Here is a 17,695-nt window from a genome sequence, read left to right on the forward strand (position 1 = left end):
AATCAATAAATACAGCACCTACCTGATTACCTTGATCCAAAGCTTTCAGTACAGTATGTCATGCAAGAAAAGCGTGAGTTGGGATTCACATGATCGATGTCTCTTTAAGTTTGTGCTCAGTATATGTTCTAAGATGTCTGCCTGCTTCGCTGAGTGGTAATATGCCTGCCTCCCAAGTGGCGGGCCCAGGTTCAATTCCCACTTGTGGATTGGATGTTGTGTTGTCCTCATCATCATTTAATCCTCATCACCAGCACACAAGTCGACCCGTTTGGCGTTGACTGAAATAAGACTTGCACTTGGCAGCCGAACTTCCCCAAATGGGGCCTCCCAGCCAACAATGCCACATGATCTTTAATTTTTTTTATGTTCTAAGATAACAAATCGATGCCAAGGATATTAGACAGTAGTGTTGTGGGTAACCCCTACTATCCTTCTTGTAGATTGGTGTGACCAGTGCCTTTTTCTAAGAAATAGGCATGATTTTTTGTTCATTGGATCTAAGATAGATTATAGTTAGGATAGAGGTTAACTCAGCCGCAAATTCTGTACAAAGTCTGATAGAGGTTGTGTCGAGCCCTGGAGCTTTGTTCAATTTGAGAGATTTTAGCTATTCCCCAAACCACTTGCACTGATACTTATTTCATTCATCTTTTCAGTGGTCTGAGCATTAAATTGGGGTAATTCTCCTGGGTTTTCCTTTGTAAAGAAATATTTAAAAATGGAGTTAAGCATTTCAGCTTTTGTTTTGCTACCCTCAATTTCAGTTCCTGTCTCATTCTTTAAGAACTGGACACTAACAGCTGGACACTGGACACTAACAGCCTTAACATATGACCAGAATTTCTTTGGATTCTGTGAAAGATCACTTGACAATATTCTGCTATGGTAGTCACTGAAGGCATCAAACATTGCTCTTTTGAAAGTCAAATGTGTTTCATTCAGCATCTCTCTATCTATAGCCCTATGCTCTGTTTTATGCCTATTGTGCAGTAATCTCTGTTTCTTTACAAGTTTCTTTACAGTGACCGTATACCATGGAGGTTCCCTCCAATTATGAACTGTTCTACAGGGTACATATCTATCCAGTGCATAGTCAATTATTCTTTTAAACTTGAGCCTGAGTTCCTCTGTATGCCCCTGCTCTGTGCTGATGGTTTCAAGTTACTCATTGAGATATGACACTATTAACTTTTTTTTATTTAGTTTGCTGAACATGTAAACCTTTCTGCTTGTTTCAGTTGTCCTTCATACTTTGGTAATCATTGTTGCCACAGTCATGCCATGGTCACAAATACCAGTTTCAGTGTGGACATCCTCAAGGAGGTCAGGCCTATTTGTTGTCATTAGATCAAATATATTTCCATCATGAGTGGGGTTTCTAATTACCTCTTCTAGGTAGTTTACAGAGAAAGCTTTTATAAAGTTTCACATGATGTCTTACAAGCCCACCATACCAAACTGTAACTTAGCCAATAATTAGTCAATGATTAAAGACTCCACCGATGATTACAGTATGATTGGGGAACTTATGTACAAATGAAGTGACGTTTTCTCTAAAGATTTTGGTTATATCAGGAGATGAGTCTGGTGGGCAATAGAGTGATCCAATTATCATTTTATGCCCATCACTAATAGTGAGTCTTGCCCAAGCAATTTCACTTGCAGCTTCAATGTCTACCTTGGTGGATTTGAGTTTCTTGTCTACTGTCACAAATACACAATTTCCATTTCCCATTTGCCTATCCTTTTGATACGCATTTAATTTTTTCCCAAAAATCTCACTGCTATCAATTTCAGGTTTCAATCACCTTTCTGTACTGCTTTTCATGGGGACTCCAAACTCTGTCACTTTGTTGCGAATGTTTTGGCAGTTTACCATTAGGATTTTAATACTCTCACCTGTGAGAAGCATTTCTTTCGATGTTACACTGATACTTCTGACTTTCCTACAGCTAGCATTATATGAATTGGATGAAGAGTTACCTCTTCTAAAAAAGAACCTTGTGTGCACTCCACACACACAGTCAGCTACATGAATAGCAGCCTCTGATGTGTACCTGACCCATTTATGGACACCCTACAGTACTCAGCCCTTTGGCTCAAGTTCAAGAAGTCAGAGCCTAGCTCATCACATAACTTTCAAAGACTCTGGCTCAGAGATTCCACTTGACTCAGAAACAAAGGGATACAAACAGTTCTGGGGACAATGCTGCAAATTGTAAGCTTCGCTGAAACTCCATACCCAAAGCTTGTCTTCTCAACCTTCTCTGCCAGTCTCTGGAATGACCCAAGAATGACTTTGGAACCCAGATGACAGGCATCATCTGTTCCAATGTGCGCCACAATCTAAAGTTAGTTGCATCCTGTTCGCTCAATGACTGCGGGATCAACCTCTTCCACATGTTGAATGAGGCCCACAGGTGTACACACTGAATGCACCCAGAGTCCTTCCCTGTCCCTTGCTGCCACTTCCCTAAGTGGTCCCATAATTCACCGTACATTTGAACTGCCAATGATTAATACACCCCTACCCTTTTGTGTTGGCCTCCTCTTCACACAAGACAAAGAACGTTTCCCCAAAACAGGTGAAGTGAGGTCCACTGGCTCCATTTCAGTTTCAATGAAAGATAGCACCCAAACTCGTTGGTTAGTGGGACAGTAAGATACCTGAGCCCTCCCTGGTCCCTGTCCATCCTGTACAGGATGCCTAGATCTACCGACACACCATTCACAGTCAAGTGGATGAGTAATAACAGATCTCGTACTTTCTGCCAAGGAGACAGGATTCAAGGGAGAGGATAGCACACAAGATACCTATGGTACAGGTACCACAGGCACACAACTCTCAGGAGCTCTTCCAACACACCTATTCGCAGCAGCTGTCAACTGTCTGACAGTAGTTATGGCAATTTCCAGATGATTACGAACATCAAATAACTCATCCCATGTTTGAGAATGTCGTTAATAGTGGGGATCCATTTTGACTTGTGCAATGTATCATAAGGGAGTGAAGAAATAACTTTAAATTAATCCCACTGATTATCTGTTAACCTGTCGAGCTAAAAGATTGCTTGTTCCCTATAAGAATTGAAGCAAATACACAAAACGAGACTCCCATTAATGCAGCACAAAAACCTGTGGTAAAAACTACTAGTTTCCTAAAATGTTTTGAGATTAATTACAGTTGTTAGCAAACTTGAAAACAGAGTTAATTTTCTATAAATGTGGAGAATATATAGGGCTACTCTTCTTTAATGGAAAACTAGATCTAATACAACATTTTAGTTAGAAAACCTGCTATAGTAATTAAACCACAAATGCCAATTTACTACAAATCGCTCATAGATTATGCAAAGGACGATGGTAATTTCCGAAAACTCTCAAAGACCTGTGTTTATTTCCAGGGATATTATTTATGTAAGGTAATAAGACAAAAGGAAGCTTGTGAAATATCTCACATGAAAATATTCTAGTTAGCATAGCAACATTATGTTGAGTATAGATATTAACAAAAGTAAAGGGGAAATAATCCACAAAACTTGTATGGGGGTAAGTTAAGGCAATGAGAATAAGTTCCATAAGGTATTTGACATATATAGTAGAACTTTACAAATGACTGTCTAAAACAACAGAAGACATAAAGTTGGAGCTATGTTATGAGTGAGATGACAAAATAAGAAAGATAGTCTCCTGGCATAGTGAAATATTAAGCATGAGGAGTGAAATAAAGATAAAGTAAAAGGCAATTTTAAGATATAATGGTTGAGGTGGAGACCAAGGTTCTCACTGATTCTTAAAAAGAAAGTCTGCATATGTAAAAATGGTTGCAGTCATGTATATAGAGAAGTGGTAAATGATATTGTGGATACTGTAACAAATATGAAACTGTGCTATCAAAGACAGTCTGCTTGATAAATATAAAAAAAGTAATCTATAAACCAAACTATGATTAATAAAGACAGAAGTGAAGGATACTGAGATTGGGCTGATTAATAGAGACAGAAGAGAAAGTTATTGAGATTAGGGTAAAAAGAGAAGCGCGATGGTGTCATCCTGAGAAGGTCCAAAGGGACATTAATTGTAAATAATGTTTTGTGTCAGCAGGTGCTATGAAGTGTGATATGACATTTTTAGGAAATGATATGTCCCACTTCCAGGCTACCATGACGACGCGAGATGTTCATTATGTTTAGCAATAAGTAAGTGTTAAAACATCCTACTGTGACAGATATTATTATGATATGTGCAGATGGGACAACATCTTGAACGCATCACATCTACAAGGCACGGCAATGAGTGAGCATTTCCACCTGCTGTAAGGGGCTGCTTGTTCCTTGGTGTCATGGTTTGAAAATGTTTAGAAGGCAAGGAGAAGAAGATAAAAGGTCATGGCTACAATGGTCACCATGACAAATGACCGTTGAACTTGCTTGTGCACAGAAAACATCTTGTCTTGATCCTGTCCAAGCAACATCATTTTTAAAAGATCTGCCAATCTACTTTGAATAGGAGTTTGTTTTGTAAGAATACAGAAGATTTAAAATTCACTCATTTGCAATATTCAAGTATCTTGGACACATATAATGCTCTGTTTCCATGAACAAGGAGACAAAGTCAGTGAAGACTGCTGTAACATAAAGGTCTCAAATTTAGTCATTTACATAATTTAAGTAGCTTGGAAGACAATTAACACTCTTTCAGCAGCCATCAATGCACAAGGAGATGAAGTCCAGTGAAGACTGCTATAACAGGGTTAGGTGGTACTGACTAGTAAGGCCACCTCAGGAAACATTCAGGGGGGCAGCTGAGATAAACTTACTAAATAAATCTACTACCGGTAATGCTGAACATCAAAGCACTACCGATAACACACAGGAAATGTAACACTGATACCATACCAAAAAACTATTGACATAGCATTTCACCGGCAAAGTACCAATTCTTTAAGGAATCCAACTCACGTGTATAAAACAGTGTCACATATTTGATTACTTTAAAAATGAGTTAATGCGTTAAATGTGTTAAATATTTGACATTAAGCATGTAAGTGAGAAAAAGTACAGAAAAGGTTTAAAATTATGTTTAAAGTTTTCTAGAAGTTGCTACATGCCCTCATTATCAACTACTGGACAGTACAGTCTGAGTAATTTTCACTCTATTTTAAGCAAAATCTAGTTTTGCATGTATCTCAACGTTTATGACATCATACCCCCTGAACTATGTGTTGCACAATGACGATTTTACAGGTACAATAAGCGGTATATGCGGATACTACCCACAAAATGTATTGTGAATAGAGTTAGAAGTAAAGAACTAATAAATTTGAATGTCATGTTTGATGCTGAAGTTTTACTGCATGAGAAACAAAAATGTAGTAAATGATAAAGTTCTTTCCTTTTTTCATTACATAGGGGCATGAGCCAGAAAAAAATTTGTGAAGGTTTTGAAATTGTGAGTAAAGTTTGTTAAAAGTTGCTAAGTGCTTTCATTCTCAGATAGTGGGTGAAGAAGTTTGGTTAATTGGCACATTATGAGTTATGCTGCTGAAAGACATGCACAGTTTCTATCTTTGGTATTTGACTTACTGTGTTAAACCATTAACATACTCTTAATGAGTACGAGGGTCGGTCAAAAAGTAATGCCTCCCATTTTTTTTCTACTTAAAAAAATTAAGTTAAGTGAAAAATTTGAATTTGGCGCCATTCCTCAAACCTTCTTCTGCAATCCACTGCAGTAGTAACTTTCTGTGTCAACAGGTGGCAGCACAGCAGAAGTTTGTAAGATGGCCGACATCGATGTTCGTTTGAGACAGCGTTGTGTGATTGAATTCTTGAATGCAGAAGGTGAAACGCCCATACGCATTCATGAAAGACTGAAGAAGGTGTATGGTGTTGTGACAGTGGATGTCAGCACTGTTAGACGATGGGTTCGTCGTTGTAAGGAAGCTGAAGGGCAAACACCGTTGACTGACGAAAAGCGGAGCGGCAGGCCGGTGAGTGCAGTGACTCCACACAACATTCAGCAAGTTGATGACATCATTCGTGGTGACCGTCGGGTGACTGCAGATGAAGTGTGTCGCATTATTTCTCTTAGTAAAGGCAGTGTGATCACGATTATTAAACAATTGGGGTACTCAAAAGTTTGTGCACGGTGGGTTCCAAGAATGTTAACCGATCAGAATAAAGAGGCAAGGAAAACAATAGCCTCCCAACACTTGCAGCGCTTCCGTTTGGAGGGAGATGACTTTCTGAAAAAAATTGTGACCGGGGACGAAACATGGGTGCATTTTTTTGAACCCGAATCAAAGAGGCAGTCAATGGAGTGGCGTCACACAAGCTCGCCGAGGAAGAAAAAATTCAAAACTGTGCGATCGGCAGGGAAAGTTATGGCAACAGTTTTCTGGGATACAGAGGGTGTGATTCTGGTTGATTTTTTGGAGCAGGGATGCACAATAAATTCTGTTCAATACGTCACAACCCTCAAAAAACTTAAAGCACGTCTTCAGCGAATTCGCCCAACAAAATCAATGGCAGATGTTCTTCTTTTGCATGACAATGCAAGACCACACACCAGTCGTCACACCTCTGACAAGATTGTCAAAATTGGATGGGAAGTTTTGCCTCATCCCCCATACAGCCCTGACCTGGCACCATCAGACTTCCATCTGTTCGGGCCACTAAAAGAAGCTCATCGTGGGATTCATTTTGAAGATGAGGAGGCCGTCAAAACATCCGTGCGTCAATGGCTTAGGAAGCAGAGCTGTGATTTTTACCTTGCTGGGATACATGCCCTTGTTCAAAGATGGACCAAAACTGTAGAGATGGGCGGAGATTACATTGAAAAATGACAAAATGATCCTCAATGTTGTGGTTTTCAACCTATGTAATTGCGTTTAAATTTCCTGACAATTAAACGTAGAAAAAAAAATAGGAGGCATTACTTTTTGACTGACCCTTGTAGATTATGACAGCTTAAAGTTTTTAATTGGGTCAATAACTATATGAAGTACTGAAAATCAAATTTAGGTTGTGCCTGGAGGCCATTAGACAGAAATCCTGCAACTGGTATCAGTTGACTGTGTTCTGGTTAGCTGTTTAATATTGTAGATTCTGCCAGATATTATTAGACAGCAAAAACATTTCACATCAAACTGTATGGTATAGTATGAACGTATTCCCTATGAATATATTTCCACTATACTGAAAGCTGGAGCATAAAGTTAAGTTACACAAAGTCGATTAGTACAGTCAATAATTAAACCATGACACTGGTGCGGAGAAATGTGCTATACTTTAAGTGTAATGATTTCTGACAAAGTATATAGTTTTTAGTATGGTATCTATTAATAACGTGGGAACAATTTTACCACCTGCCAATGGCTTCTTGGCAATCGTAAGGAAAAAAGCTCTATGTTTGTACTGTATTGTGTCCGCAGAGTCTTTTGTCGTGGCATGCTTTAATAAAACCTTCTCGATTAACAAGCTGTGTCACTCCAAATAAAACACTAGAGCTTTTGATAACTGTCTCTGCCATCGTCATGGGGAGTTAAAATCACTGATTGCAGTGCTGGCACACTGTTCTGCAAATACAGATGCATCTTTATAAGCAGAGTACTGTACCAGGCCCGACAGTCAGTGATTTTAACTCCTGATGATGATGGCAGAGACAGCTGTTGAAAGCTCGGATGTTTTATACCTCAGTGATACATTATTTTTTGTTCCAAGGCCACACAAAGCAGGTTCTTCAGTCAGAATGAAATCCACACATATTCTTCTGGCAGTTTCCATTGTAGCAAAAATCTTTCCCTCTATAATACATAACATATTGTAGTAGACTGGCTTAACACAGATTTGCAGCATTAAGCCTAATTATTTATCATTATATGTGGCTGTACTTGATATTCATCACATCAAGCAGTGGTATTTGCTTAAATGAACGTGAAGCTAGCATCAGGTACAAACAGCACAGTTACAAACACCACTGCAATGGCAGACTTATTAAATATAATTGCATTTGATCTCTTGTTGAACAGTTTACATTGGAATAAATGCAGTGGAACTAAAGTCACACTGTAAAGAGTAGTATAATGTGCAGATATGTAGTACAAATGAAAAATATTTCTGCTTTTCCCCCCCTACTATGTAGCAATTGCACAACGCTAAGATCATGAGCCATACTTCAATGACAATAATCAATGGCTGTTGGTAATGGAGAATTTCATATCCTTTCTGTGCTAAGAAACAGTTGCAGCAAATAAATACAGAACCACTTTTCCTTTATCTGTTCTTTACCACCCTCCATTTTAATTGACAGTGTAATGTCAAATAGTGCAGTACAAACATGTCTCTATCTTAGTCCCCCCCCCCCCCCCACCTATACTCCAGTTCCTTCATCTCACATGAGTGGTATATCTTTCTTTACACTTTTTCTATACGCGCCAAAAAAAAATCTATATTTTTGTAAATTATGGGTATACGGTGGTTAGCTTTTTGTAAATATTATTCTATCTAAAAGGAGTGTGATCTTTCATAATAGTACCCAAAGTTGAACAGTCACAGCGTTTAAACAAAAATAAAACTTTATTGTTAGGGTTTAATAAACAAAACTCAATGCAAAATCAAATTTGAGTTGAATCTGTCTTTCTTTTAAGTGCTGCACAGATCTTATTAGTAGTAGTTCTGTTGAGAAGGTTTTTCACTTCGGTGTCAGCTGCAAAAATAAGTGCAAATGACAAATAAATAAAATGTAAGAAATATGTTGAAAATAAATACTGACATGCATTTCATTTCATTATTTAAACAGCAACCCCCCCCCCCCCCCCCTCAAGTCCATTTGGGGGAAAAATTATCACCTAGTATATTCTATGTGTGTGTGTCATTAACAAAATTTTAGGGCTACATTTAAACAACGTGTGTGTTTCATAAATTTAATTACCTGAAAAGGATTGTGTAGATAATGATTACAGATGAGTGAATATACATAAATATTAATTAATAGAAATTTTTAAAAAAATGAATTTTAGTAGCCACTATAGCATGTTGCTATTCTGCAGTACAAAATGTTTCTCCTTGTTTTTGATTGAGATTTCTCAAAACCACATTATTACTTTTCAAAATTCTTGAAAATCATTTAAAATTTTCATTACATTTTTCAGTGTATAATATGAACCTCTCTTGGATGAAGTGTAATTTTCAGTGTTAACAGATAATAGATAAAACATACTCACCCCATGAGAGGGAAGAATTTCTTCATGTGCACTCAGATAATACCATTCAGGTTCTTCATCTAAGGGTGCTACACTGAGCTCTATAACCACCTGAAACCAATAGCAAAAGGCTGTAAATGATAAGTCATATATACAGGGGGTTTCAAAAATGACTGGTATATTTGAAACGGCAATAAAAACTAAACGAGCAGCAATAGAAATACACCGTTTGTTGCAATATGCTTGGGACAACAGTACATTTTCAGGCGGACAAACTTTCGAAATTACAGTAGTTACAATTTTCAACAACAGATGGCGCTGCAAGTGATGTGAAAGATATAGAAGACAACGCAGTCTGTGGGGGCACCATTCTGTACGTTGTCTTTCTGCTGTAAGCATGTGCTGTTCATAACGTGCAAGTGTGCTGTGGACAACATGGTTTATTCCTTAGAACAGAGGATTTTTCTGGTGTTGGAATTCCACGGCCTAGAACACAGTGTTGTTTCAACAAGACGAAGTTTTCAATGGAGGTTTAATGTAACCAAAGGACCGAAAAGCGATACAATAAAGGACCTGTTTGAAAAATTTCAACGGACTGGGAACGTGACGGATGAACGTGCTGGAAAGGTAGGGCGACTGCGTACAGCAACCACAGAGGGCAACGTGCAGCTAGTGCAGCAGGTGATCCAAGAGTGGCCTCGGGTTTCCGTTCTCCGTGTTGCAGCTGCGGTCCAAATGACGCCAACGTCCATGTATCGTCTCATGCGCCATAGTTTACACCTCTATCCATACAAAATTCAAACGCGGCAACCCCTCAGTGCCGCTACCATTGCTGCACAAGAGACATTCGCTAACAATATAGTTCACAGGATTGATGACGGCGATATGCATGTGGGCAGCATTTGGTTTACTGACGAAGCTTATTTTTACCTGTACGGCTTCGTCAATAAACAGAACTGGCGCATATGGGGAACCGAAAAGCCACATGTTGCAGTCCCATCATCCCTGCATCCTCCAAAAAGTACTGGTCTGGGCGGCCACTTCTTCCAAAGGAATCATTGGCCCATTTTTCAGATCCGAAACGATTACTGCATCACGCTATCTGGACATTCTTCGTGAATTTGTGGCAGTATAAACTGCCTTAGACGACACTGCGAACACCTCATGGTTTATGCACGATGGTGCCCGGCCACATCGCACGGCCGACGTCTTTAATTTCCTGAATGAATATTTTGATGATCATGTGATTGCTTTGGGCTATCCGAAACATACAGGAGGTGGCGTGGATTGGCCTCCCTATTCGCCAGACATGAACCCCTATGACTTCATTCTGTGGGGACACTTGAAAGACCAGGTGTACCACCAGAATCCAGAAACAATTGAACAGCTGAAGCAGTTGTCAAAGGTTTCGTGTAATTTCATTCAGAGACTACGCCATATTATTGCTACGCATGGTGGATATGTGGAAAATATCGTACTATAGAGTTTCCCAGACCGCAGGGCCATCTGTTGTTGACAATTGTAACTACTGTAATTTCGAAAGTTTGTCTGCCTGAAAATGTACAGTTGTCCCAAGCATATTGCAACAAACGGTGTATTTATATCGCTGCTCGTTTAATTTGTATTGCCGTTTCAAATATACCGGTCATTTTTGAAACACCCTGTAGCAAATATACTTAATACAGATTTATTATATACAGTAGAAAGTATATATATAGGGCAAACAGTTCAAGAGAAAAATCATGGCAGTATGTTGAAAAAGCAACTCTCATAAAATTCGATCATATGAGATTGATAGGAAGTGCAAAATGGCTAAGCAGGGATGGCTAGAAGACAAATGTAAGGATGTAGAGGCTTATCTCACTAGGGGTAACATAGATATTGCCTACAGGAAAATTAAAGAGACCATTGGAGAGAAGAGAACCACTTGTATGAATATCAAGACCTCAGATGGAAACCCAGTTCTAAGCAAAGAAGGGAAGGCAGAAAGGTGGAAGGAGTATATAGAGAGTTTATACAAGGGTAATGTACTTGAGGACAATATTATGGAAATGGAAGAGGATGTAGATGAAGATGAAATGGATACTGCGTGAAGAGTTTGACAGACCACTGAAAGACCTGAGTCGAAACAAGGCCCCGGGACTAGACAACATTCCATTAGAACTACTGACGGCCCTGGGAGAGCCAGTCATGACAAAACTCTACCATCTGGTGAGCAAGATGTATGAGACAGGCGAAATACCCTCAGACTTCAAGAAGTATATAATAATTCCAATCCCAAAGAAAGCAGGTGCTGACAGATGTGAAAATTACCGAACTATCAGTTTAATAAGTCACAACTGCAAAATACTAACGCGAATTCTTTACAGACGAATGGAAAAACTGGTATATGCGGAGCTCGGGGAGGATCAGTTTGGATTTCGTAGAAATGTTGGAACACCGTGAGGCAATACTGACCTTATGACTTATCTTAGAAGAAAGATTAAGAAAAGGCAAACCTACGTTTCTAGCATTTGTAGACTTAGAGAAAGCTTTTGACAATGTTGACTGGAATACTCTCTTTCAAATTCTGAAGGTGGCAGGGGTAAAATACAGGGAGCAAAAGGCTATTTACAATTTGTACAGAAACCAGATGGCAGTCATAAGAGTCGAGGGGCATGAAAGGGAAGCAGTGGTTGGGAAAGTAGTGAGACAGGGTTGTAGCCTCTCCCCGATGTTATTCAACCTGTATATTGAGCAAGCAGTAAAGGAAACAAAAGAAAAATTCAGAGTAGGTATTAAAATTCATGGAGAAGAAGTAAAAACTTTGAGGTTCGCCGATGACATTGTAATTCTGTCAGAGACAGCAAAGGACCTGGAAGAGCAGTTGAACGGAATGGACAGTGTCTTGAAAGGAGGATATAAGATGAACATGAACAAAAGCAAAACGAGGATAATGGAATGTAGTCAAATTAAATCGGGTGATGCTGAGGGAATTACATTAGGGAATGAGACACTTAAAGTAGTAAAGGAGTTTTACTATTTAGGAAGTAAAATAACTGATGATGGTTGAAGTAGAGAGGATATAAAATGTAGACTGGCAATGGCAGGAAGGCGTTTCTGAAGAAGAGAAATTTGTTAACATCGAATATAGATTTATGTATCAGGAAGTTGTTTGAGAAAGTATTTGTATGGAGTGTAGCCATGTATGGAAGTGAAACATGGACGATAACTAGTTTGGACAAGAAGAGAATAGAAGCTTTCGAAATATGCTGCTACAGAAGAATACTGAAGATAACGTGGATAGATCACGTAACTACTGAGGAGGTATTGAATAGCATTGGAGAGAAGAGAAGTTTGTGGCACAACTTGACTAGAAGAAGGGATCGGTTGGTAGGACATGTCCTGAGGCATCAAGGGATCACAAATTTATCATTGGAGGGCAGCGTGGAGGGTAAAAATCGTAGAGGGAGACCAAGAGATGAATACACTAAGCAGATTCAGAAGGATGTAGGTTTCACTAGGTACTGGGAGATGAAGAAGCTTGCACAGGACAGAGTAGCATGGAGAGCTGCATCAAACCAGTCCCAGGACTGAAGACAACAACAACAACATGAATGTATTGATAGCATATAATAAGCCCTGTCTTATCTGAAATATGTAATGCATTGTTAACTCAAGGCATTTTTCCAGGGACTGAAATATGGCATTGTTGAATTCCTTTTTAAGAAACGGTTATAGGAGAGATGTTAATAACTACTGACCTGTTTCACTATTGTCATAATTTCCAAAATTTCTAAGGCGATGTATTCTAGAATAGTACATCACCTGAGTAACAGAAATATTCTCAGTAAAACACAGTTTGGAATTCTGAAGACTTGCTCTACTGAATATGTCATTTACTAGTACGCCATTTCACTTAGCACCAGTTGGTATTTGCTGTCATGTATCTAAGGCATCCAAGTGTGTGAATCACAAAATTTTCCTACATAAAGTGGGGTTTTATGAGATTCATGGTATAGCCAAACAAAGGATAACATCATATCTAACTGAAAGAATGCAGAAAGTTGTGCTTAATAATTCAACCAATGTAGTCTGACTGAGAAGAAATCATGTATAGTGTTCCCCAAGGCTCAATCTTAGGTTCGCTATTGTTCCTCGTATACATAAACAATTTTCCATCTAATACACAACAGATGATGATAGTATTGTAATCAATCAAAGCATACATACGTAACAACGAAAACAATCAATTATTGACAAAATTATTTAACTGGATAGATTAAAAATCTACTCACCAAATGGTGACTGAACACACACATAAAAGACGGATGTAATTTGGCAATCTTTCAGAGCCAGTGGATCCTTCTTCAGGCGGAAGGACTGAAGGGGAAGGAAGAAGGGTGAAGGAAAAGGACGTGGAAAGGATCTTTCACGCGTCTAGCAAATAAAACCCCATGTCATTCCAAGCATGGATAGGGACTGCAACTGCTGTGTTCGGATGCAGGCTGAGTTGGCATCCCTTCGCTCCCAGCTTCAGACAGTGTTGGCTTCGGTCACACAGCTTGAGGCTGTTGACAATGGGCATCACTGTGGGGTCCGGACGGGGGTTTGTCGGGGACGGCCTGCTCGTCCCACGCATCCCCCGATCGGACTAAGACTATGGCTGCCCGGGATACTGCCCACATTGAGGCTGATCCCTCACCTGTGGTAGACTGGGAGGTCATTTCGAGGTGTGGCAGGGGGCAAAAGACATTCCGGAGGGCTGAACGGAAGGCCTCTCCAGTTTGTCTGACAAACCGGTTTCAGGCTCTGCCTCTGGCTGATACTGATGTTCGGCCGGAGATGGCTGCTTATCCGGGCAGTCGCAGAGGGTGGGCTTACTGGTAGTTGGGAGCTCCAACGTCAGGCGCATAATAGGGGCTCTTAGGGATATGGCAGCAAGAGAGGGGAAGAAAACCAATGTGCACTCCGTGTGCAAATCGGGGGGAGTCATTCCAGATGTGGAAAGGGTCCTTCCGGATGCCATGAAGGGTACAGGGTGCACCCATCTGCAGGTGGTCACTCATGTCGGCACCAATGATGTGTGTCGCTATGGAGCGGAGGAAATCCTCTCTGGCTTCCGGCGGCTATCTGATTTGGTGAAGACTGCCAGTCTCGCTAGCGGGATGAAAGCAGAGCTCACCAACTGCAGCATTGATGACTGGACTGACTGCAGACCTTTGGTACAGAGCTGAGTGGAGGATCTGAATCAGAGGCTGAGATGGTTCTGCAACCATGTGGGCTGCAGATTCCTCGACTTGAGCCATAGGGTGGTGGGGTTTCGGGTTCCGATGGATAGGTCAGGAGTCCACTACACACAGAAAGCGGCTAAACGGGTAGCAGGGGTTGTGTGGCGTGGACTGGGCGTTTTTTTTAGGTTAGATGGCCTCGGGCAAGTACAGAAAGGGCAACAGCCTCAAAGGGTGCGGGGCAAAGTCAGGACATGCGGGGACCAAGCAGCAATTAGTATTGTAATTGAAAACTGTCGAAGCTGCATTGGTAAAGTACCGGAACTTCAAGCACTGATAGAAAGCACCGAAGCTGAAATCGTTATAGGTACAGAAAGCTGGCTGATGCCAGAGGTAAATTCAGCCGAAATTTTTACAAAGGCACAGACGGTGTTTAGAAAGGATAGACTGCATGCAACCGGTGGTGGCATGTTTGTCGCTGTAGTGAAGTAGAAGTGGATAGTTCCTGTGAAATATTATGGGTGGAGGTTACACTCAACAACCGAGCTAGGTTAATAATTGGCTCCTTTTACCGACCTCATGACTCAGCAGCATTAGTGGCAGAACAACTGAGAGAAAATTTGGAATGCATTGTACATAAATTTTCTCAGCATGTTATAGTCTTAGATGGAGATTTCAATTTACCAGATATAGACTGGGACAACTTTTCGACTCTGTAAGTGAAGAACAGGGAATCAGTGATCATAAGGCCGTTGCAGCATCCCTTAATATCGAAGTTAATAGGAATGTAAAAAAAGGGAGGAAGGTTTATCTGTTTAGCAAGAGTAATAGAAGGCAGATTTCAGACTACCTAACAGATCAAAATGAAAATTCCTGTTCCGACACTGACAATGTTGAGTGTTTATGGAAAAAATTTAAGACAATTGTAAAATGTGTTTTAGACAGGTACGTGCCGAGTAAAACTGTGAGGGACGGGAAAAACCCACCGTAGTTCAACAACAAAGTTAGGAAACTACTGCGAAAGCAAAGAGAGCTTCACTCCAAGTTTAAACGCAGCCAAAACCTCTCAGACAAACAGAACCTAAACGATGTCAAAGTTAGCGTAAGTAGGGCTATGCGTGAAGCGTTCAGGGAATTCGAAAGTAAAATTCTATGTATCAACGTGACAGAATATCCTAGGAAGTTTTGGTCTTACGTTAAATCAGTAAGTGGCTCGAAACAGCATATCCAGACACTCCGGGATTATGATGGCATTGAAACAGAGGATGACACATATAAAGATGAAATACTAAACTCCTTTTTCCAAAACTGTTTCACAGAGGAAGTCTGCACTGCAGTTCCTTCTCTAAATCCTCGCACAAAAATGGAAAAATGGCTGACATCAAAATAAGTGTCCAAGGAATAGAAAAGCAACGGGAATCACTCAACAGAGGAAAGTCCACTGGACCTGACGGGATACCAATTCGTTTCTACACAGAGTACACAAAAGAACTTGCCCCCCTTCTAACAGACATGTACTGCAAGTCTCTAGAGGAACGAAAGGTTCCAAATGATTGGAAAAGAGCACAGGTAGTCCCAGTCTTCAGGAAGGGTCGTCGAGCAGATGCGCTAAACTATAGACGTATATCTCTGACGTCGATCTGTTATAGAATTTTAGAACATGTTTTTTGCTCGAGTATCATGTCGTTTTTGGAAACCCAGAATCTACTCTGTAGGAATCAACATGGATTCCGGAAACAGCGATCGTGTGAGACTCAACTCACTTTATTTGTTCATGAAACCCAAAAAATATTAGATACAGGCCCCCAGGTAGATGCTATTTTCCTTGACTTCCGGAAGGCGTTCGATACAGTTCCACACTGTCGCCTGATAAACAAAGTAAGAGCCTACGGAATATCAGACCAGCTGTGTGGCTGGATTGAAGAGTTTTTAGCAAACACAATACAGGATGTTGTTATCAATGGAGAGACATCTACAGACGTTAAAGTACCCTCTGGCGTGCCACAGGGGAGTGTTATGGGACCATTGCTTTTCACAATATATATAAATGACCTAGTAGATAGTGTCGGAAGTTGCATGCGGCTTTTCGCGGATGGTGCTGTAGTATACAGAGAAGTTGCAGCATTAGAAAATTGTAGCGAAATGCAGGAAGATTTGCAGCGGATAGGCACTTGGTGCAGGGAGTGGCAACTGACCCTTAACATAGACAAATGTAATGTATTGCGAATACATAGAAAGAAGGATCCTTTATTTTATGATTATATGATAGCGGAACAAACACTGGTAGCAGTTACTTCTGTAAAATATCTGGGAGTATGGGTGTGAAACGATTTGAAGTGAAATGATCATATAAAATTAATTGTTGGAAGGGGGGTACCAGGTTGAGATTCATTGGGAGAGTCCTTAGAAAATGTAGTCCATCAACAAAGGTGGTGGCTTACAAAACACTCGTTCAGCCTATACTTGAGTATTGCTCATCAGTGTGGGATCCGTACCAGATTGGCTTGACAGAGGAGATGGAAAAGATCCAAAGAAGAGTGGCAGGTTTCGTCACAGGGTACCATGATAGCGTTATGGAGATGTTTAGCAAACTCAAGTGGCAGACTCTGAAAGAGAGGCGCTCTGCATCGCGGTGTAGCTTGTTCGCCAGGTTTCGAGATGGTGCGATTCTCGATGAGGTATCGAAGATATTGCTTCCTCCTACTTATACCTCCCGAGGAGATCACAAATGTAAAATTAGAGAGATTCGAGTGTGCACGGAGGCTTTCATATAGTCGTTCTTCCCGCGAACCATACGTGACTGGAACAGAAAAGGGAGGTAACGACAGTGGCACATAAAGTGCCCTCCGCCACACACCGTTGGGTGGCTTGCGGAGTATAAATGTAGATGTAGATGCGTCACCACGCTTGTGCAGCTACAATGACGCAGGAAGCCCTTACGTTCGTACATGTAAAACATTAAAAGATCTTACATCATGACATAAAAGAATCAAGACAAAAGAGGATACTTCAAGAGCGTTGGAATTTCGTGAACCATACTAAAATGCATAATTCGGATTAAAACGCACATTCGTATGTAAATTTTCTTGGAGTATCAGTACTGTATTATTTCATGTTTGGTTCTTTATTATGGCATAATGCCATACGTGCACTTGAAATGCAGCGAACAGTTGAAACTAGCCAATAGTGTGAAATTAAACACTTCGTTTCAAATAAATTGACTGCCTCAGCAGAAAAGATTAATAAAAGCTTACCTCTTTAGCAAACCGGCAAAAAT

At 40.3% G+C, this 17,695-nt stretch overlaps 1 protein-coding gene across 6 annotated transcripts in view; it reads right to left on the bottom strand.

The window, feature by feature from the left end:
* LOC126337046 (regulating synaptic membrane exocytosis protein 2) overlaps window positions 1–17,695 on the bottom strand; it is a 1,181,006-nt gene that overhangs the window by 627,781 nt on the left and 535,530 nt on the right. For all 6 annotated transcript variants that reach the window (XR_007565038.1, XR_007565036.1, XR_007565035.1 and 3 more), the window contains one exon: window positions 9,230–9,319. Coding sequence is in view for 2 of the 6 variants with exons in the window: in XM_050001371.1 (XP_049857328.1) it covers window positions 9,230–9,319 (90 nt within the window). In the remaining 4 variants the exon portion in view is untranslated. The remainder of the gene's footprint in view (window positions 1–9,229; window positions 9,320–17,695) is intronic.

The sequence above is a fragment of the Schistocerca gregaria genome, chromosome 2, assembly GCF_023897955.1.
Source record: "Schistocerca gregaria isolate iqSchGreg1 chromosome 2, iqSchGreg1.2, whole genome shotgun sequence".
Classification (NCBI taxonomy): Eukaryota; Metazoa; Arthropoda; class Insecta; order Orthoptera; family Acrididae; genus Schistocerca; species Schistocerca gregaria.